Source organism: Labrus bergylta, chromosome 15 (assembly GCF_963930695.1).
Source record: "Labrus bergylta chromosome 15, fLabBer1.1, whole genome shotgun sequence".
NCBI lineage: Eukaryota > Metazoa > Chordata > Actinopteri > Labriformes > Labridae > Labrus > Labrus bergylta.
The window spans coordinates 8,112,285-8,135,343 of record NC_089209.1 but is presented as its reverse complement, the minus strand read 5'-3'; the positions used below and the strand labels follow the sequence as shown (position 1 = coordinate 8,135,343).

General features: G+C 40.3%; 2 protein-coding genes across 10 annotated transcripts in view; one reads left to right on the top strand and one right to left on the bottom strand.

The window, feature by feature from the left end:
* Window positions 1-19,546, top strand: part of lama2 (laminin, alpha 2) — a 207,461-nt gene extending 187,915 nt beyond the window's left edge. For 6 of the 7 annotated variants that reach the window (XM_065964198.1, XM_065964197.1, XM_065964196.1 and 3 more), the window contains 14 exons: window positions 1,110-1,261; window positions 1,384-1,560; window positions 4,100-4,292; window positions 7,466-7,546; window positions 12,067-12,179; window positions 13,782-13,875; window positions 14,247-14,342; window positions 15,600-15,680; window positions 15,828-15,905; window positions 16,573-16,651; window positions 16,758-16,886; window positions 17,135-17,265; window positions 18,048-18,267; window positions 18,389-19,546. In XM_065964198.1, coding sequence (XP_065820270.1) covers window positions 1,110-1,261; window positions 1,384-1,560; window positions 4,100-4,292; window positions 7,466-7,546; window positions 12,067-12,179; window positions 13,782-13,875; window positions 14,247-14,342; window positions 15,600-15,680; window positions 15,828-15,905; window positions 16,573-16,651; window positions 16,758-16,886; window positions 17,135-17,265; window positions 18,048-18,267; window positions 18,389-18,549 — 1,785 coding nt within the window. In that variant the 3' untranslated portion in view covers window positions 18,550-19,546. The remainder of the gene's footprint in view (window positions 1-1,109; window positions 1,262-1,383; window positions 1,561-4,099; window positions 4,293-7,465; window positions 7,547-12,066; window positions 12,180-13,781; window positions 13,876-14,246; window positions 14,343-15,599; window positions 15,681-15,827; window positions 15,906-16,572; window positions 16,652-16,757; window positions 16,887-17,134; window positions 17,266-18,047; window positions 18,268-18,388) is intronic. The other variant, XM_065964195.1, reaches the window with a different exon arrangement.
* Window positions 19,547-19,889: 343 nt separating this feature from the next.
* rgs6 (regulator of G protein signaling 6) overlaps window positions 19,890-23,059 on the bottom strand; it is an 89,836-nt gene continuing 86,666 nt past the window's right edge. For all 3 annotated transcript variants that reach the window (XM_065964200.1, XM_020628427.2, XM_065964201.1), the window contains exon 18: window positions 19,890-21,718. In XM_065964200.1, the coding sequence (XP_065820272.1) occupies window positions 21,668-21,718 (51 nt within the window). In that variant the 3' untranslated portion in view covers window positions 19,890-21,667. The remainder of the gene's footprint in view (window positions 21,719-23,059) is intronic.

Sequence of the window (23,059 nt, the reverse complement as noted above, 5' to 3'; positions counted from 1 at the left end):
CCTCCTCGCTCCTCTCTCGTACCTCTCTTATTTCCCCCCAATTTCTCTTCATAACCCCCTCCCCTCCCACTCATCTCCCCTTTCCCCTTTGACTCTGACTCTGCTCTTTAATCCCCGGCCTCTCCTCCCTCCTGTTTGTCTTTTCTCCTTCCTTTAATTCTCATCTGTGTGTTTTTTTTTCCCCTCTCGTCCTTGTAGTCTCCTCTTCTCGAAAAAAAATAAATAAAAAAAACAGTTTTTAAAAAATGCTTTCAGTAGGAGAAAAGATTTAATCCAAGATGAGATTTATATTTATAGTTTATATTAAACAGCTTTGTAAAAAAAAGAATGTGGTGACAGAGGGATGTGGTTGTTTGTCTTGAGAGGCCAATGAGTGTTTGAATCCCTTTTTTTAATCTTGGAATTTCCCATGTTCTGTTGTTTAGGTTGTTTTTTAACGTGTTTGTAGCTGCTATCTTGGCCAGATCTCTCTACTAGAAGAGATTTTTAAAGGTCACTTTCTGGCTATTTCTGGACACTGACTTCATATTAAAGACAATGAAGCTCTGGAATAATATATCCAGTAACAAGATATAGTTCACTCTTGAACAATATGCTCAAAGAACTTTGACTTTCACCTTTCAGGTTGTTATTAAAGTCTCCATTCAGGTTATTAGAAATAGAAGCACTTCTATTCATGAGTTCATGATTGCATTTGGTGGATGTGACATCATCATTTTTGTTATAATTGAATGTTGTTAGTCAGTAACACACTCAATAGGCTGCTGTGTACCATGAACAGGAAACCAGCTTCTTTATCTCAACAGGGTTTTTTTTATTAATGCTATTGAAATGATACTTAAAAAGATACACCTACACTTACAGTACAGTAGACTCTTACATTATCGCAGATTCTTCTTTTATCTGCTTCTTCTTAACTTCAAAGTTTGCTTCTTACATTTTTGAGTCTTGGATCTCCTAGTTTTTTTTAAACAGCTTTGCAGAAAAGCTTTTTAGTGGTATGTACTGTTTATGATCAGTGTAGGATGTTCATTGTGAAAAGTTTTTTTTTTCCTGTGCATCAACGTGTTCAATATACAGATAATAAAGTTTATCTCCACCTCCTGCAGCCGTACCTCTCCGTCATGCTGAACAAAGGCTCTCTGGAGGTCCTCGTGTTTACGGGCAGCCACAGCCCGCGTCGGATCATCAGACGACCTGAGCAAGGCATACTGCATGATGGGAGAGAGCACTCACTGCGCATAGAGAGGATGCCTGGCAGGTCGGTGTTTGTCTCTCTGTTCACTCTCTGTTTTTTAGCGCTGTGGTAGATTTGACTCTTTACAATCACATGAATATTATTATTATTATGTTATATGTTTTTCTCTGGGTATTCTCCTCTAGATCTTTTGCAGTTCAGGTGGACGAGGAGGCCAAGAGGGAGGCAGCGCTTCCAAACGACCAGCCCGTCAGCCTGCAGAGGATCTTCCTCGGTGGTATTCCTGCAGAAGTGGAGCTGACGTCCAACAGAGCCAACATCCCGTTCCAGGGATGTATATGGAACCTCATGGTCAATGCAGTGTAAGTCATATCTCGTCTAATGTTTTTATGATGAACATTTGACTTATTTTCCTCACAAGCCCCCTTAGAAGCAGAGTCCACACTAGCCTTTTCAATTTGCATTTCAGGTTTCTCTACATAATAGTAAGAATATCAAAAGTTTAAGTACAGATACTAAAATATAGCTACCGTATTTTCAGGCGCACCGGATTATAAGGCGCACCTTCAATGAATGGCCTATTTTAGAACTGTTTTCATATATAGGGCGCACCGGATTATAAGGCGCATAGAATAGAACGTGTTTACAACTGAACAAGGCTGGGAGATATTGTGAATATATAAATATAAATACGTATAAAACTATGTTTTATACGTAGTGCATTCACAATAACTCAACGTTGTTCAAACGTTAATGTGCATATTCACAATATCTCCCAGCCTTGTTCAGTTGTAAACACGTAAAAGAAACACAGTCTGATACCGCTAATTCAAACGTTAGTGCATAACTCAACATTGTTCAGTTATGTATAACATGTAAAGCTCACTTTTTCAGTTCATTCCCCGTCCATGAATCCCTCGAATTCTTCTTCTTCAGTGTCCGAATTGAACAGTTGGGCGAGTACGGCATCCAACATGCCCGGCTCCCTCTCGTCATTATCCGAGTCAGTGTCGCTGAGCGCCGTGTACAACCAGTATGGATCAACCAATTAACCAATTGATCCATATATAAGGCGCTCCGGATTATAAGGCGCACTGTCGTTTTTTGAGAAAATTAAAGGCTTTTAAGTGCGCCTTATAGTGCGGAAAATACGGTACTTAAGTTTCAATACAATTCCCTTATTTGAGGTTTGGATCGGGTTTGCTTACACTCAGGTATTTATTATATTAATGACACAATTCATTCCAGACACCAATCAAGAGGAAAAGGTCTTCTACACCCAGCATCACCGTTCTTCTTGATTTTTTGGCTGCTAGGGTTTAGCTCCAGTCTAATGACAGCTGCTAAGTTTCTGCACACGATGATTGGATCTGTAATGATGTCGTCGCACGTCATTTAGCATTGCAGGCTGTAAAAAAAAAAAAAAAAAACGGTGATAAAGTAAGTGTAACATTGGGGTTTTTCAAAAGACTTTTATTTCCAACAAACCGTAAAGACTCACTCTTCTTTCCTACATGTCTTCAGCTGTTTGTTGCACCTGACAGACATCCAAACATAACAGGGTTCTGACATCACAAGATAAATAAAGAGTGAAAAAAACAGTCACTTTTGGATTTTGTAACATTCTCGTTCCCTGTGTTTCCCCATGTAAAAACACCGACAAAACTGACCACACCAGATTTAAACTCATGCTGTTTTTCAAGCACTGGACGACAGAGCTAATTTTGACCTCATACACTGTTAGGTTAAAGCGTAGTTAATGTGATTGCCGGAGGTCATGTTGATGGTGTTGATAATGATGATGATAAAGCCTGTGTCTGTTTGTGCCTGCACAGCAGTAATAGACACTGTCCAATATCATATACATGCTCATAACTCAGCTTAGACCCCTCTCTCCTCTGTGTGTTTCTGTTTGTTTGTGACTCACCTCATTTCACCTCTAAAACCCAAACACCTAGACGCTTTTAATTCTTTCTTTTTTTTCAAAAGCAACGGTTACCACTTGGCTAGAAGAAGAAGAGCTTTCAGTCCGATATATCTTCTGTTTTAGACCACTCGTTTAGCTTCCTGTAGAATTAGTAATAAACTGGAAGATCCTTTAAATTAAAAGATGCATCACTGCATGACCTCACTCCCAGTTACATTTTCTACCTCCATGTTTCATACTTCTGTTTTCCTCAATAATGTCCATCAAATATCTCATCCCTCCCTTTACTCAAATCACTAAATAAGGTTTTTTGTTTTTTTGCCCCCTACCCTCTGGGATCATGTTTCACGGTCTATCAGAGCCGCCCAATCTCTGGATGTCTTCAAAAGGGCTTCTGAAGAAATCATCTGTATTGACAAACCTTCTCGTGGTTGTGGTTTGCTTTAGGTTGCGACTTGTTTTTTCAATGTGTTTGTGGACTGATTTAAAGTGATACATGGAAACCCCTTCTAAGTAAAACCAAAAATGATATCCACGTTGATACTTCCAACCTCTGCCATTCATTTAAATAATAATTGAACACATTAAGTCCAATGGAGCATATAGAGTGAATCACTTCATGCGTAGATGCCTATCATCAGGTCAAGGTTAAAAAGCTCATCAGCCTTTTATTTGTTAGGGTGTCATCACATTATGATTGTTGTTGAGTCACTGTGAAGGCCTCAGCTGCACAAAGCCAATAATAGTGTAAGTGACAATGATGATGGTTAGCTCTGATTCAATCTTACAGTTCTGACTGGAAATGAGCAAAGCACATCTACTGAGTGCAGCAAAATAAAGTCAGAAGTCCTTCAGAAGCTAAATGTACTTAAATTAGAATTTAGTCTGAACTCAACTAACAGGTTACTTTAGCTCATTCCCTCATGTGAGTGTTTCATGATTATTTTTAATTTAATCTCATGTCCGTCTCTCAGTCTCTCAGATTTCTCCCAGCCTGTTTCCTTCGAGAATGCTGAAATCGGCCAGTGCCCCAACCTCGCCCCACCACAGCCTCCTCTCCCACTGCCGGATGAAGAGGAGGAGCCCGAGAAGGAAAAGGAGGAGTCCAAGCCTCTCAGGCCTCCACCAACCCAAGCCCCTGGTGCACCGCCTACCGTTCCTCCTGCTGTAAGTCACTAAAACTAACAAGGGAACACACATAAATTTTTACTAAACACACATCGGAAAAAACTTCCTTTATCAGTATTCAGAAACACGACAGATGAACGATTGAACAACTAAAGTTTGAGGTAAAAATTGTAGTTTAAAGGTCCCATATTCTGCTTTTTCTGGTTTTATATGTTTTCCAAGTGTCCTGTGCATGTTTAGGCACATCTATGTGCAAAAATTAAAAGTCAGCGGAAACACAGCTTCTCCTACGTCCTCCTGTTAGCTGTAGCATTAGCTGCATGTAACGCTCGGTTTTAGCCCCCCTCAATAAAAATGTGTCAGTCCGACGTCATTGTCAGTGTGAGATCACTGATCTAAGCCCATTGGCTCGTTGTGGCAAGCCCTGCAGCTCATGTTGAAATTTCCGAGACGCGTGCTGAGCAACTGACCAATAACGACAGAGCGGATCGGCAGACCAATCAGAGCAGACTTGGCCCACGTGGGGTCTAACAGTGTGGGCTCAACAGAGTGTAGCTGACGGACTCAGAGCGTAGAGGGAGCAAGGAGGAGCAGTACATGAAAACAGACACTTTTTTATAACTTTAGCTATTGTGAACGTACAAAAGTAGGTACATAGATTAAATATACGAAGCCCTTTTGAAACTTTTTGGCGCATGAACAGAGAGGAAATAGAAGACACACATAAAGAGGAGCAGCTCAGTAAAAGAGGGCGTAGATCATTATGCACACATGTTAACAGAAACTGCAATCATCCCTTACTCACACATTCACAAACACACACCTATTTCTCCCTGATGAAAAGCAGCCTTGGCCTCGCCGTGTTAGCTTAGCGCTTCATCACATAGCACTTGTACAGCCCATTAACTCTTCTTTATAGTCCCTTTAGCCTTGAGCCACTAAACTCCACCTCTGGCAGCCTGTCATGCAGTGCGGAGCTACAGCGCCACGCTAGGCTAACTGTGCACGCCATTTATGCTTTATGAGCCCACAGGAGCCAAAACACTCAGCGAACGTTAAGCTGCTATGCTAAGAGGCTGTTAGGCGGTGAGTTATTCATGTTAGCCGTAGATAGGAGAGATACATTTCATATACGTCTTAGAGTGGTCATAGGTTATCAGTTACCCAGTTACCTGCTAAACGACACCTCTCAAAGAGCATTGATCATGACGCAGGGAGCAAAAGAGCGATTGCCAGCTAAGCTATAACTCTGCAGTTTGCTGCTTTATGGGCTGTAAGTTCATCTTCTTTATGATCTACACTGCAGCCTGCGAGAAGCTGCAGCTCTCGAGCACCCATCTATTCACTCTCTGAGGTTGAAGGAAGGCTTCTCTCCATTGTTCAGGTTTTCTTTTGCTGTACATGTGCTCTAAACTCAAGCTTTGTTTAATAGATCAGCCCTCCCGATTTGTTTTGGCATCTCAGCTCTGAATTTTTACTACAAAAATAAGAATAAACAATCAAATAGGACTGGAGAAAGAAAGTCGTTTCTGAGAGAGCCTCTGCTCCACTCAAGAGTGTGTATGTTTGTATTGAGTGTGTCTGTCTTATGACCCAGAGTTACTCTGGTTTAAATCCAAGCTACTTGGTGATTAGCTGTATCTGACATATTTTTTCTCCAACGTAATCTAATATGGCCGATAAATAAGAAGCTGGGCTACAACCCTTTGTTCCTTTAAGTTCAAAGCCGCAACTGACTCCTTTATGAAGCTTACCTGAACTGTCAACATCTGTAAAACAGTTACAGCTGTTCATTTTATTAGTTTTTTTCCAAGTTAGCTTCTTTTTAAATCTATATCATTTAAGAAGGTTTAGTATTTCATTAAGCTAGTTTACCAAAGTGTAGCATCTGGCAACCAAGCTACCTCCTCCAAAGAGTTTAGAACAGACGCTGATTTTTATCCTGAACCTCATTCCTGAAGGAAGATTTTCAGACTCAGTTTGTTTCGTTGACAGCCCAATGTGCTGCTTCTCCTTCGTTGCGCCATGCACAAGAATGCTCTGAAAACAAGAGTTCACAAAAATGACTTTGAGGGAGCAGTTCTATGGTTATCAACAATCTTTTCTTTCAAATTGTCACTTATAATTACACATTTATTGCCTGATACAGTAATAGTTAGACATGAAATAAATTAGAATCCTTTTGTTTCCAGGAAAGAGAAGTCAGGTATTTAAATATACTGATATGTAGAAACAAATGTCATCAACAATCGTCTTCTAATAATGCCAGTTTTTTTTTTTAATCTTATGTTGTGTTTTTGCACATTCAAATATTTGGATTTTTAAAGATGTTATGAGCTCCAACAGACAGACTCGGGTTACATCAGCAGTAAAATGGGTATTGTCAGAGGCAGAGGTAATCTGGAGTTGAATCACAGCTGACAGCAAACAACAGTCTCAGCACGTATGCTGGTATAAAGAGGCTTCTTTATCTCCCACTTTTGTGTCACAACATATTCCGTACTTCTGATTCTTGAGATCGTTCTGAGCACCAGTTTAGAGGCTGAAGAGGCTCCATAAGGGGCGACTTACAGACTCCAGCTAACCTCCGAGAAACAAGATTCAGACTTGAGATTTTTTAAGAGACTCATTCATTTTTATGCGCGCTTCTGATTAATGACAGCATGACAGCTGCCTCTAATTAGCCTTTAAATCAAAGCTCTGTAAATTCCCCTCAGTGTCACTGAAATTCATTTTTTACAAAGTATAAGAACGGTGTTTTTTTGACTCCAAAACGAGATGTATTCATATACAAAAACTTAAAGTAGAAATATGCCTTTCTTATTCTTTACCAACTGTTTCAAGTCATTATAAAAGGAGACCGATTCTACAGGTTTTTCTTCTTTATTTATTTTCTTCCTCAAGTTCATTGCTGAAAAAAAGAAAGGTCCGCACGATGTTCAGCTCCCAATGAGCAACTTTATTATGGGCAGTGTTTTGATACGTTGGATTTTCCTTTTTTTCTGCAGTTCATACCTTTTTTGTCCTGCACCTGTATGTATTTTGCTTTTATGTGCGCACACTGGTCTTTTTCCTCCTCAAGTTAATGACATCATTTCCTGATAAAAGCTGATTGGAGGGCTGAGTGCTTGTTTGGGGCACTGTCACACTTTCTGGCTTTGTAGCTGCCAACAATCCCCTTCCCTTCTCACTTCCTGACTGCTCACCTGCAGGAGGCCACGCCCCCTGCTGCCCCTGTTGCTCAACCTACTGCTGCTGCCCCACCTACTACTCAGGAGCCTGGCATTGACGTGGTATATACACACACACACACACACACACACACACACACACACACACACACTAAAACTAAATGTGTTTTGCCATGTTCTCTCTTGTTTACCTTGATTGTTTTATTTCAATCTATCTAGAATATTATAATTCCCTTTACCTTAGTTTCCCCTGGAGTTATATTCATTCATAGTAATGCTTTGTCATTTCTTTTTTTTTACAAGGCAGACCTTTAGCTCCTCATAATCCAGGTCTTCAGAAAATAATTACCTACACACACTCACTTCATCGTTTATGGGGAATCCATTTTAATGATAACATTTTTATTTGTAAAAGCTTGAGATACCTTACCAATGCCACACAATATAGAACCATGGCCTACCTAAAATTGCAATGACCTAAAATACATGAAAAACAAATGAGAAATACACACACTAAATAAAAACCACAAAGAACAATATAAGATACAAACTTCACTAGCTTTTTCCAGTTTTCTCATTTAGGACATATTTCTTTATTGCTTTTCAACATCTACCCTCCTCTCACTTACACTGAGCTGCTGTGTGAAACTACGGCCTTGAACTGTTGGTCACTAACTAACTATGTTTTAACTCAAGAAGCTTGAACTGCTAAGAGCTTCACGTTAGAGCCCTTGACTTCAGCTCTTGACAGAAGGAAGAGCCTAACTCGTTGAACCCTCTCAGGTTGAAGTGGAGTATGAGGTCACCCAGCTGCTGACTTACATTATGGTTATTAAGTGTGGTGTCATACTTAACCCTTTGAAGTGTTTTACACAGAGTTTTGGTTCAGTAAAAATAGGTAAACCCACCTAGATGATAATAATAATAAAAACTGAATTCATACAGCACTTTTCTTAATCCATTTACAACAAAATCAAGATAAAGAGCATTCCAGAGTCTTGGAGCTGAAACACAGAAGTTGTTATAAGTTTTGCGGACGGTAAAGCCAGGAGATTCAGGTGACCTCAGAGGTCGTGCCGAGGTGTAGGAGGTTAAAAGTTCTGAAATGTAAACGCAGACTAAACTATGAAATGCTTTAAAAGTAATTACAATGATCTTAAAATCTATATTAGATTACATTCGCATTCAGTGTTGTAAGGTTTAAATCAGTGTAATGTGTGATTAGTGTTTGTGAAAATCCCGGCTGCTGAATTTTTTGCAAGTTGAAGTCGTGACAAGGCGGATTGACTCCGGCAGGTCAAACGTGAATTGCAAAAATCGAGCCGGGAGACGCTGATTAAAACATTTCTTTGAACATTTTATATGTTTCACAGTTGGAAAAGCAGGATTTGACCAACCTTTTACATTAAGGTCAAAGTTCAGAAGAAAATGCCAAGATTTCTGGAAGGGGTTTGACAAACATGGAGAGAGAACCAATATGCTGGAGCATGTTGTGAGTGGAAAGTTCAGCGCAGAATATAAGAAGTTCTGTTTTGTTCAAATACAGATGAAGAAAACTGAGAGACATCCGGTGCTTTATAGCGGCCAGGAAGTTTTCCAGAATTACTTAAATTTTCTTTTTCTTCTTTTTTTTTTTGTATAGCGCCAATCGATAAAATAACGTGTCATGACACTTAAGAGAAGAACATAACAAAGAACTTTCTCTTTGTTATGTTGTTTACAAAAACCCAACGTGAATCCATCATGAGCACAGTACTAAGCAACATTTAGCAAAGTTACAGTGAAAACTATCTTTTAAAGGCGGAAACCTCGATCAGAACTTTAAATGTGTTGAAATGTTAAGGCACAATAACACGGCAGCTTTGACATGTGAAAGACCAACGTTTGATCTTCTTTGATACATATATTGGCATCTGTTAAAAAGTCTTCTATGGACGGAAACATTAACCTTTTGAAACCATCCATAAGCAAAGTGAAGAAAAAAGGTTGAATGAAGCGAGCGCTGCGCTGGGTCAAAACATGTAAAAGAAATCAGAAGAAGAGCAAAGTGAAGACTTTTGTTCCCCTAAAAGTGGCAGCAACTCCTAACACACACACACACACACACACACACACACACACACATAGACGCAGATGAACACAAAGGCACGTCTCCCCTTGTACTCACACACACTTATTCAAAATCCCAAATAAATGACTTCTGATTTTATTGCTGTGACCTCCAACCGAAGACCAGCCACTCCAAATGGAAGGCAGACTTCCTTTTGTTAGCTTAATGGAAAGACGCAGAGCGGATGAGAGAGGGAGAGTGAGAGGGAGGCACTGAATAAGAGGAGGATGAAAGAGTCAGAAGACAGAAAAGGGCAGAGATGTGAGTGGAGAGAGAAAAGGTGCAGCCATGGAGGAAGAGGAAAAAGGGAGAAAGAGGAAAGAGAGGGAGTGAGTCTTTCCGAGCCGAGCGATGGCGGCCTTTTGTTCGTTTAATGGAAAGACGGAGGAGAGGAAGCGGGTAGAAGAATGAAAGGAGAGGGAAGGAAGGAGCGTCAGAGCGGGTGACATCTCCCCTTTGTTAGGTTAGGAAGAGAATAAGAAAAAAGAGGAGGGGGGGAAAAAAAGAAGGAGGTTGAGGAGGAGGAGGAGCGGATATGAGGACAGAGAGCGATAAGAGGTGAGTGTCAGCTGTAACAAAGCAAGGTCACGGTGCAGGGAATGTCTTCACTTGAAAGAGAACAAGAGAAGAGGGGAGATTAAGACACACACACACACACACACACACACGCACACACACACACACACACACACACACACACACACACACACACACACCGACGCTTGATTGTCTGAGATGCTCTCCCTTTCTAAATGTAAGGTATTGGAAGGCAGCTCTGATACCTTATATAAGATGAGAGGGATCAAGTGAGGAAAAGGCGAGGCCAAGGAAGGAGAAATGAAAATGTGTTTGGAGGAATGGAGGAAGAGGAAAAGAAGGTGGAAAGAAGAGAGGAAAGGGAAAGAAGGCTCCAGGATGAAACTGGAGAGGAAAAGTAGAGAAGATGTAGGGGAGGAGGTCAAAAAAGGTGAAATGATGAGTGCTAGACTTTGGCAGAAAACAAGACAGAAACAGGTGGAGAAACGGACAAAGGAGGAGAAAGTGAGGGAGGGACATAAGATTTGAACAGAGAAAGGAAAAGAGAGGTGTTGAGAGAAGGGAAGATGTTTAGAGGATCGGTAGACAGAGATATGGCAAGTTTGAAAGATTCAGAAGAGCAAATAAGAAAAGTATGCAAAGAAACAATCAACTGGGTAAAACTGAAGGAGGGAAGTAAGGATGAGGAGGTGCTAAACAAAGGTTGTAGGAGAACTTAAATAAAGAAAAAATGACAGAAATGGGAGGAGAGAACACAATAAGTAGTTCATCAGAGGTGGAGGAGGAGTAGGGAGGATGCAGCAGGAGAAGAAAACATGAAAGGTAAAAAAAACTCGAAAGAAAAGGGAGGGGAGGCAAACATAGGAAGGAGGAGAGAGAGTGAAAGGAGAAGGGACGCCATAGTGGAAGTAAAGAGAAGGTGGAGCTGGATAGAAGGAGAAAGGATAAGCAAAGAAGGGAATTACAAATGATTAGAAGAAGATTAGTATAAAGTTAGAGCAAAGGAGCTGGAGGAAAGAAGTAGAAAATAAGAAGACAATCAGGTGGAGTCATGGTTTGTTGAGAATGAGCTGATATAAGAAGATGGCAAAGGATAGAAGAAGGAGGAAGCCAAAAAGAAGAATCAAGTTGTGACTTAGAAATAAGAAGAAGGAGAGGAGAGGAGAGGAGAGGAGAGGAAAAGTGAGATGAAAGGAGATCTGCGAGTGAAGGGGTGGAGAGGAAAAGAAAGTCGGAACAGATGGGAGGAAGACATGAAGTGATAAAAGCCAGGAAGGCTTGGATAAAGGAGAAACATGAGATAAGAGAGGAAAAGAATTAAGGAGAGGCGAGTGGAAGAAAGGAGAATATATCTACAGGAGAAAATGAGCAAAAAAAAAACTTCAGAAGTTTAAATATTAAGATGCCTTCACTTGTATTACAACACTGACACCCTCTGGTCACTGAATGTACTGCATCTGGTCAAATGAGAAGGTAATGCTCATCTAAGTTTAACCAGCTGTCAAAAATCAAATAGAGAGCAGACGGCAGAGTCTGATGTTTGGTTAATATATTTAAAGAATATACAAAAGATAAACAAGAATCAAACTGTGTGATTAAAAAGTGTCTCCCAAACCCACTTTGCTGGGACCTGATTTCAGTTGATAAAAAAGGGGATATCATTGAACTAATAACATAATGTACAGTAGTGTTACTCACCAGATCATTCTAGAAAAAAAAATCACTATGATTCAGTTTATATTGACTTAAAAAAAATATGTTTGAAATTCAATAATACATTTCTTCTCACTGTAAATCAATGACATCGTGTATAAATCTTATTTCATTGAATCTCCTCGAAACTTTTCTCATCAGTTAGACTTTAAAGATGAACCTAAGTGACCGACCAGTGCTTTGGGTCCCTGCAGAATCGAGACAGGCAATGTGAGCAGTGAGCCCCAGTCGGTGTATCTGACATATCATGTCTAATCTGCAGGATTTGTGTGCGTCAGCCGTGGCCCCGACAGCGCTGGAGAAGGCCTATCAGTTCGGACTGACCAAGAACAGCCACATGAGCTTCGCTTTCGACGACACCAAAGTCAGAGAGAGGTTTGTACTCTGAAACAATGATCTTCTTCTGGTTTTATTAAGGGTCACAATGCTGCTTGTGAGGACACCTACACATGTTTAGGCAGGTACATGGTTAAAGTTATACATACAGTAGATAGCAGACTGAGCTTTCTGTGAAATCACTGACACTTTTTCAGTCATGGGCTGGGCAACGTAAATCATAGATGAGTGCAAAACTTCCAAAAATCAATGAACTGCTTAAACAATAATCAACGTGGGCACAGATCAGTGATTTCTCTGAAAGCTTAGTCGGCTATCTACTGTATGTTTAACCTCAACTGATGTTGTTGCTGATGCATACTCGTGTATGTACCACTATACCCAATGCAGTTCCCTTCCAGCCAGTGATTGAGACGTTTCTGATGGTAGTTTATGTTCTTACTGAAACAAAGAACGGAGTTAGTATGAAGTGTGTAGATGGCAACGAGTAAACAATCTCGCCATCAGATAGCCACCAGACAGAATTCATTAAATGTGATGGAGTTTCATCGATGTCAATAAATAGTGATCAATTATTGTGTATCTGGGCGCTAAAGTGCAAAATAGAAAATGACATTTAATTATTAGCCTCTGTAATAGTGATGAGCCTTCATTCCTAACAACAGCAGAAATATTTTTAATAATGACCAAATGTAGTTATTAGTCCGAAAAGTTGCAACGCCCCATGATCTGGGATTGACTCTGAAATATGTGAGCTATACAAACGGTTAAATAGGTTTTAATGGGCTTCAGTGTGGCTAACTTTGAACTTCTTCATACACTGTTGAGACGTCACATCTGTAAAACTGGATCCTATTTCATGAGATCATCTGAACACTGTTGTGATTATGAGACATCTTGATCTGTGAATTAACACGGAGACGCTGTAAAGTGAAACCAGAGGAGATTAAATAATAACCTCTAAAATGTTGTGTAGTAAAAACTATGTGGCATCAACTCCACAACAGTAAACTTGAGGAAGTATATGTGGTTAAGTTCTACCTCTGTGTTTGTATCTATATGCCTCTGACATGTTACACCCTCAACACAGCACACTCTGACCCGTGTGTGGGTGGGCTTGTGTGCATCTTGACAGCTTTTTGATCACAGATCCGACACTCTGCAGCACAGCGGCTGTAAATAAATAAAAGGAGTGAGTGATAGTTTGGACAGGATGAGGTTTCTACCTACACAGTTGTGCAGAAGGTGGAGATCCGGGGACACGTCCTCGATAAATATTCAATCAGTGTACCGACCCTGAAAACCAAGAAACTAACAGAAACAAAAGCAACAACCTGTGAAAACAAGTGATGCAAATACTGGATAGACGACCATAAAGGATATAGATAGGGAGTGTTTGATTGTCGGAGCCCCCCCCCCCCCCCCCCAAGTTCATTACACTTTTCCTTAATTGAAAATAAATGTTCAGTCATTTAAACCAACTCAAAATGATGTAATGTAAAAATACCTGCATTCTTTGATAGGAACTGTTTAATTGTTGAAGTGATCCAAGAGGCCAGATGTCTTTGGTTTACTGTGCATTTGTTTCAGTGTCGTAATCATATGTAGTGTTAATGTATGAATGTTTCTTGTGTGTCTCAGGCTGATATTGGAGTTTGAACTGAGGACAAAGGAGGACTCTGGTCTTGTTCTCTACATGGCGAGAATCAACCATGCTGACTTTGTGGCCATACAGGTATTTCTCTTCTGACCTTATGTAAATGTATGTTTCAAACAGTATATGATGTTATCCGCAAACGATTCATTGAATTTGGTTCTGTACCTCTTACTATGTGCTATTACACCACCGCTCATTAAAGTTATCTCCAGCTTAGTTTGGACCAGAATCACAGAAATTATCACAACTTCAGCGGAAACTATCGGGGAATTATTAGAGTCCCATTTTCCCTCCACATCATTCCTCTGTTTTCTGTGTGTGGGCTGAGACTCTACTGAGGCTGTCTGTGTTGTGTGTTGAACCAGGCTGATATATTGACTCTGTCCACTTGTAATCCCTCTGTCATGACATCATAACCCTTCCTCTCTCTCTCTCTCTCCCCTCTGTAGATTAAGAACGGACAGGTCTGCCTGGGTTACGATCTGGGGCATGGAAACACATCCGCCTGCGTCCCCTTCTCCATTAACGATGGAAACTGGCACAAGGTAGGAGAGCATGTCGACCTTTCATTTATGCATGTACTTATTTGAAGGATGATTCATTTGTTAACATTCAAAATAGGTTAATGAAGTTCTGTCCTTGTCATACACTTTGTATAGAAAATACTTCTCTTGAAAATAAAGGGAATAGTGTCCGACTGATTGAATTTTGAACACGTTCAGTACAATAAAAGAAGTCCCTTCTTCACTGACCTATATCGGGTGTTTTGTCGCATGTTTCTTTGAATATCTCATTTTCTAAAAGCGTTTGTTAAGAGAAGCTTTAGAGAAGTTGTGAAGGACTGACATGTAAAAGATATAATGGCTCTTTTTCTGCATTTGGGGCAATCTATTACAAACATACATCAAATATGATTTTGCTTCATAAACTTAATTTTCACCTTCTAGTTTTCTTTTAAATCATTCATGGCTTCTTTGTATTCTGAAATCAAAGACACTGACTCCTTTGAATCCATTTTTCGGACTCAAATTCTGTCCTGATGTGAGACCACTTTGTTACATTGTTGAAGGAAGGATGTTCGACATTTTACACATAAATGTAGAAGAGCTCAAGTATAGCCTCTGTAAATGTCTCTCTGAGTCGTGACTGTCTACAATGAGTGGGAAGCATGAGTCCCACCAGCTGTGTTGTTGTCGGAGCTGTGTTTACATCATGTTTACATGGACGGGACGGCCTTGTGTATAAAATCTGTTTTAGTCAAGGACTAGAGAAAACAAGATCTTTAGATTACGGTCATCTCTTAATTAATGTGCAACATGAAGCTATGAGTTAACCGAAGTGTGCCAACATTAGCATGCTAACACAACACTGCAGGACACAGGCGATTGCAGCTCGAGCAAAGGAAAATATTGTCCACCGCTTGCTCTTAATGGTGTTTAATTATGCTGCGTTCTAATTGATAACTCCTTCACGTGTACGTGAGTGGAGATGTGTTGGAGGTGTGCAGATGGAGGAGAGCGGAGGTGTCGCCCAAACAGCAGTGTGTGTTTTGGTTTAACGCTGGTGCTCAAGGGCGACATCTACTGGATCAAAAAGGCACACATTCTTCCTTTAAAGAAAACACAATATAAACGTCAAGTGATAGAACATGACAGCAGCATTTGTCTTTCTTCTAATCCAGGCCAACATGCAGTCTCTGTCGATAATGTGAAATGATTTGATACATGCTGGCTGTCCAAGGCGTATCAGCTGATCTCAGTGTCTTTCTACTCATGCCTTTCTTTCTGTTTTATAACTTTCAGATCCGCGTGACTCGTACCAAGCAGAGAGCTACCCTACTTGTTGATGGGAAATACGCTAAACATATGATGAGCCCAAAGAAGGTTTGTCATTTTGTCTATTCTAACAACCGCACTCATGCTAAATTAGATCTTTACTTTTTAACTCTGGTATTAAATCAAGTCTTTGATCATATTTTGAAATGACAAAAGTGAAGTTTAATGTTACATTAAGTGTCTTCTTTTCACCAGGCCGACCTGTTGGACGTGGTGGGAATGGTCTATGTCGGTGGATTACCACAAAACTACACCACCAAGAGGATAGGACCGGTAAAAAATGAATCTGTGCAGACACACACGAAGCCTCCATCTTTAAAAACAGAATTTGATTACGCATTAGTACCTCAATTCAACCATTAAAGTTGACGAGCCTCAAACCTGCATTCTTTCTAATGGCCAGCAGGGGGTACTGCACTTAATGCGAGGGGAAGTCTAATCTTGAAACCAATTGGCAATCATCTGACGACAATATAGGGTACTTCTCATGTCACTTAAATTACATCCACGTTTCCTTCACTTGCATCCCTCACTTGCGTCTCAGTCCCTCCCATCAGAGAGAGAATGAGAAAATATGTTTTAAGAGACATGAGATGTCAGTCGGCTCTAACAGCTGTTCCACTTACAAACGGTAACAGTGTTTAGTCTCTTTACGTTACCTGATTTCAAACTCCAGAGACAAACAGACCATTTCTACTGGCAAAATGCTGAACTACAGACTTAAACCTAGAGAATGATGTCACAGTTCTACGTCCGTCCACTGCTTTTATTAAGTCTTTGCAATTTCAAAGGACACACCATGAATGACTTGAACACAGGGGCATTGGGACCATTCTCTGAAATGTCAAGACGGTATTTTAAAATGAAGGGACTGATAATTAACAGGTGTTTTTAATGGTCTTTTAGGTTGAATCCAATGTTCTTTTTGTTCTGTTTCTAGATCCTCTACAGTATCAACGGGTGTATACGTAACTTTAAGATGGTGGGAGGTCCTGTGAGCACTAAAGCCCCTGCTACAGGTAATTGTTTTGGTGTTGTGTTAACTTTTGTTTGCATTGTCATTGGCTAGTTTTTTTTGTATTCCTTGTATTAGTTTGTAAAGAAGGCTCCCCTCTCTTGGCTTAGGTCGCCCTGAGACGACTGAAGACTTTAAAATGAACATGGCCAGTCCCTTCTCCAGCCACATGGTAGGAAGATGCTTCGTCGCCACTGAGACAGGAACCTTTTTTGACGGCACTGGCTACCTGAAAGCAGGTGAGAGAGACACTGACGAGCTGCTTGCTTTCAGTAGACTGTCTTTGAAATCTTGTCAGACTGCTGTGGTGTTAACTGAATGTGATTGTAGGTGTTTAGTACCAGCCTAGAATCTTTTACACTTACATACAAACAATGCAGTGTAACCACATCACAAACCCAGTCGAATCAGCTCTTTTATATTTTCTTAACTGATCGCTTTCTTGATAGAATCATGGAGAATAATCTCTCTCTTCATCTCTTTTTAGTCTCTTCTTACAGAATCGGTCTAGACGTGTCCATAGCGTTAGAGTTCAGAACCAGCAGAACCAGTGGAGTCCTTCTGGCCGTCAGCAACCAAGCCCACGACGGACTGGGACTGGAGATCGTCCAGGGCAAGGTGTGTAACAGTGATTTAAAATGTGTCTGTCTATAGATTAATTTTGAGGTTTTTTTGCCTTCAATTAGATACGACAGTGGATAGAGTAGAAAATCATTACATGCAGGAAAAGGGGGCTGCAGGTCGGACCCAAACTCGGGCCAGAGCCGCCATACATTTGCCATGACCTAACTGCTGGGCCATCAGCGCCCCAAGCTGTTGTTGTTTTTCTATTTTGCAGGGAGATGGATTTTAAAACTCTAATACCACACTCATGTCTGTGTTTAAAATGAGAAATAGGAAACTGGAAAGGGATAAACAGCTATCCTGACTGTGGTTGATGCTAACAGAATCCCCCCTCTGAACACACAGCTACATTGAGTTTGTTTATTCCTTAAAAAAAACTTACCTTAATGTAAAAACTGAATTTTACTATTTCTGGATACTGAGAAGTTCCCAGTGAAGATGAAGCTTTGTGGATCATCAACTGTTAATTGTCTTTTTCACTCTTACCGTTCAGGATGGATAAAAAAAAACAGTAAAATGTGTAAACCGGTGAATTTTAGAGGGACATATAAACAGTGTTAATTTAGGTTGAAAAGAACCAGGCTAACCTCTTTCCTTTCTGTATTAATAGTACTGTCTTGACCTCTTTGCAAGGAAAATAAACTCATACTTTCTTAAATGCCAGACATTTCCTTTAGTCTATCTGACTGCAGTATGGCAGAGGAAAACAAAGTAAACAGAGATTTAATTCCATTTTTTTTAAATGATTGTTTTCACGTTCCTTCACCTCCCTCCAGCTTCTCTTCCATGTCGACAACGGAGACGGTCGATTCACGGCCGAGCACATGCCTGAAGGGGAGGGCTTCTGCGACGGCCAGTGGCACTCGGTCACGGCTAAGAAGCTTCGCCACAGGGTGGAGCTGGTGGTCGACGGGGCGACGAGCCAAGCAGAGAGTCCAAACGCACGCTCCAACACGTGTGACACCAACGACCCCATCTATGTCGGAGGATATCCTGGTATGTCGCCGTGCACAGATCCTTAAAAAATACTTTCATGTACATATTCACATCGACCTTAAACACATAACTGTGAAGTCCCAACTCTAACTCTTGTACGTGGATGTTTTCTTTCTCTTAGATGGAGTTCGTCAGGCAGCGCTCTCTACCAGCACTTCCTTCAAAGGTTGTATGAAGAACCTGAAGATCACTAAAGGCTCCAAGACTTTGGATGTTCAGTTCAACAAGGCTCTAGAGATTAAAGGAGTGCAGCCTCTGTCCTGTCCGGCTGTAGCTGCCTAACTCGTACCAAAGAGCTTCCACTATGCTGTTGCCATAATGTAGTTCTCCTCCAATTAGCTACATAGGAACACATCTGATCTTTGAAGCTGCACTGGGAGTGTGTTTTAATAACAATAACCAGTTTCTTTGTGCTGGATTCACAGATTAAAACCAGTTTACCAAATAGCATGCTCCTCCTACCTGTGATAAAATGAAAATATCCAAGCAGAGATAAAAGAATGGAAGCTTCTGTGTCCTGCTCCTGTTTGGGGTTGTTTTAAATAAAGAGTATCCCGGTGCAGCTTTGGAATCAACACTCTCAAAAAACATGTTGGCACTTACTTCACCGTTATAATTTAAGACCCTGATTTCATGAACAATGTACGTCTCTGGTCAATAAATGTATACGGCAACAAATCGAGGCCTCACAGTGTTTCAAACTATTTCATTCTGAAGTTGTATTGAGTTTACACGAGTGAGGATTTGAGTATTAAGATGTGCTTTGGTCACAGGTGTTAACAGTATTAATGCTAATAAGATTTAAAGATATATTTAATGAACATAACATCTGTTTTGTTTTCACTAGAACAGGTTAGTCCTTTAATGAAATAACTATATCTATAGTTATTGTTTTATCACTCAACTGATGAAGCTAGACTTCATTTAAACCCCCTGAACAAAAACCATGAAGTTGTGTTTTTATACAAGCAGAGAACAATGTTACACTCCTCCTACAAAGCTGAAAACAGTAAATCTACGTCTGTTTCTAGTTAAGGAATTAAGGAAGTTTCGTTGTGTCTTTGTATACAATGATAATTATAAAGATATAAAGATTGTAATTTTGATATGCTTGCTGAACTGATAATATTAAGAAAATATGATAGTGGCAGAAATGTTCAGATAGTTTTGGGTTGAGCACCTGACGACGGGGTTTCTGCAGGATGCCGGTGTTTAGTGCATGGTGTGTCTTACAAAACATAAGCCGCTGTTTCTGAAATATATTCCTGATAGCATCACACCGATTGTCCTGTCCTTATTTTAAATAGAGAAGTATGATTTTACAAAAGATGTTTAAATGGATTATTTCTAATCTTGGGGACCAATCAGGGCTTAATGTAGAATCGTTTTATCGGAGATCCTGACAATTCAGTTACCGTAGTTACATTCAGATACTTTAAATGAACATGTTCGCTTTAAGAAGTCAAATGGATTATTTATTAATTCAGATGAAGAACCTTTAGGTTGCTTTTTACTGACTCTCCACCAGGTGGTGCTCTTACACTTAACAGACTCTACAACAGAGAGAGAGCATCTACCTATTGATGTCAAAAGAAAGTAACTGTGAATGACTATTAGCTTTATTTTTGTGACCTATTACTACATATTTAAGTTGCTAATGACTACAGGTGCTATCACAGTTCATTTAATAATTAATCATTTGTCACCATCCTGACTTTATTCAACATTTCTCTTCTATACTGCATCCTTTTACATTTACCAGCACTTACATTACGGATCCACCAGGGGGCGATATGTGACTATAAAAGCAAAGACATACCTGTTAGATGGAGCCGGTGTTTGGTTCCATTATCTAGAATCAAAAATCCCCCAGAGGAGGGATGAATGAACAAACATGAAATGATGGGACACGTCCCCCCCCCCACCCCACGTCTTTGTTGTGCATTCCTCTTTTATTATTGTGTTCCTCTTTACATAAGGTGAAGAATGGTCCGAGAGCAGCCCGGGGGGGCCGCCTGACGTGGAATGTTTAGAAGAATAGAATAAAGCCTAACAACAGACCGACTCTCATTTAAAGTCATACACCTTGTAAAATGATCAACCTGTCCTTACCTTGTGTACGACGACAAGACCACACCTCTGTCTGTCCATGCAGTAGATACAAATCATTACATTGGCAGTGTTAATCGAGGATATTAGATAATGGAAAGCAAAGTACAGATTTGGTCCGTGCTGCAACCAGTTATTCTTATTCTTCAGTATTTCTGACGATGATTTTGCTGACGGTGCTTTAGGGGGGAAAAAGAAAAACAACTCTACAAACAGATGTTGCTACAAGAAGTTTAAAAAATGGATCTGTTCCTGTTCTGCATATTTAAAGAACAGCCCCCTGTATCAGGACATGTTAAAGTTGTCATCTGCAGCTTTAATGAGCCTGTGATGAATATAAAAACAAACAATTCCCCATGAGTCTTTGTCATGGAAAATGTAACAGCGTTTTTGTTTTGTTTTTTGGGGGGGAGGGTCGAGGGTTGCTGTTTTATCGCCTTATAGGACACCTACTGTACCTGGTTGCAGCAGCTAGAGGCATGAAGAATAACGATGTAGAAATAATCTTGATTCTCATGGTCTCTTTTGCTTTTGTAGTTTATATGGAGGCATCAGTATTCTTTTAGTTTTGTTTTCAACCAGCTAAACACTGGAATAGTTGCATGAAATGTAAACACACATTGTAACTACTCAAACCACTTCAGGACACACAGAGGTTGTTCATCTTGTGTCTTCCAACATAAACAGATTGATCGAAAAAGAAAAAAAAAAAAAAGCTCTTTTCCTAAAAAGTTGTTGTACTAGTCCACCTGTTCCACCGTTAAAGCAGGAAGTCTGACCGCCATCAGTGTGAAGATTCAAGTTCGGAAAAATGAAAAGTGCAGATGTTTACCGTGAACCCTCCTCGTCCAGGTGAGTGCGGTGAGATAAAACGGCTATAGCTACAGCGATAATCTAAGTCTCATTTTGACAGCATTCAAGCATTCCATGTTTATATCACAGAAGGTAAAGCGGTAGCCTCTTCAGCTACCAGAACAACGTGAGTGGAGATAGTAGAGAAAAACAGAGAAAAACAAAGGCCGGCATGTTACAGGCGTTTACATAGGTTGTCCTCTACACGGTGACAGCTTTGTCCTGGTGTCAGATGTGGTGACTTATTGCATGATGTCCGACCTCTCAAACTGATCTGAGGTTGATTTTCAAACGTGGTGGCGGCCCAATCCCAACAGTCCTATCACCCGCCTCCCACAGCCACTCCCAAAACACCCCAGGGTCACTTTTCTTCTGCTCCTGGGGAGGGGGGCGGGGGGGGGCGGGGGTATGGTTCCTCCTACTCTGGATCCAGGCCTTGTCAGGACGACTGCATGAGCCCCGTCAGCCTTTTGCCCGTCAGTGACTTTCCCTGAGAGGAAGCAGAGAGAATTTCCCCTGAATTTCCCAAGAGATCCATAAAGTATCTATCAATATATAAATGCATAAATACTGTAGATCCAAAGAATGCATATACAGATTGACAGATCCATACAATGATTCACAAATGCTCACCAAAAAGTCTGTACACCTCTACAAATTGCTCTTCATTTTTTGCAGATCTGTGTACGCATCAGTGCATCTTTTTGTTTCACTCATTGGGGATTGATTAATGCATTCACAAACAGTTTTGCAAACAATGTATCTTCATATTGAACCTCTGTTGAGGATTGTGAATGATCAGTGTTAGAGGGAACACAAAGGAGAAGAATGATTCGTCCGAGCAAACAAATCTATCAAAGTGGTGACAGATAGTTAGTACACATTAACGTGGTGCCATCTGCCAGAAATGTAGGACTTATTTTTGATAGTAACCTGACCATGAACTGACATGGTCAGCACCCTCTCGGGTTAGGGTTAAGGTATCTCCAAGAACAATACCATGCAAGTCAACTGCAGTGCAGAAAACCCCCCGGGATTGTAACTCCACGTTCTTCTTATTGATTTGAATTCTGCTTTTATTTGATCCAGTTTAAAAGTCCCTGTTCACTCGACTCAGACAAAAGTCTTCCACATGTCTCTAACTTGTCTACAATGCTACGGCGAGAATTTTACCGTGCACTTAATGTAGAGAGCAAATCTTCCCTGTCTTAAGCACAGCTACATTTTCAAATAGAATTAATTTTTTTTTAGTTCTTAAATGATTTATTTTAAGGCATGGAGAGGTCTATCCACTGGCTATATTACCAGCCTTTCAACTGTTTAGGAGATACACTTTAAGACACCTTTGTCAACTCCACAGACTAAAGGTGACTCTGGGACAGCCTGCCAGAGGAAAACAATGTTTTACAAGTGCTATAAAAGTGAAGTCAGCATTATTGATATATGGCTGTCTTTAATTCAATAAACAGAGCATTGATACAACGAGTAAAGTGCAATTGTGGACCCGAGTCTAGTCAAGTCCAGTGAGACTTACGAAACATTTGTTTTGATTCATGGTCACACAGAAACCTTGATCTCCTTATTTTACATCTATTAAACATTGTAAAGCCCTCCAGTTCAATACTCCTCCAAGCTATTCATGATCAATAAGCTGGAAAGATTAATTACAGCAATAAACAGCTTGTTCCCCTTGATAAACTAATCACTACTCTATTTTTAGGGGGTTCAATAAGAAAAAAGGGAAGTGTATCCTCAGGGAATGAGACAAAGTGCAACAGCAATACATATGAATGCTTGGATCTCAATAAAATGTTTAAATTACCCAGCACAA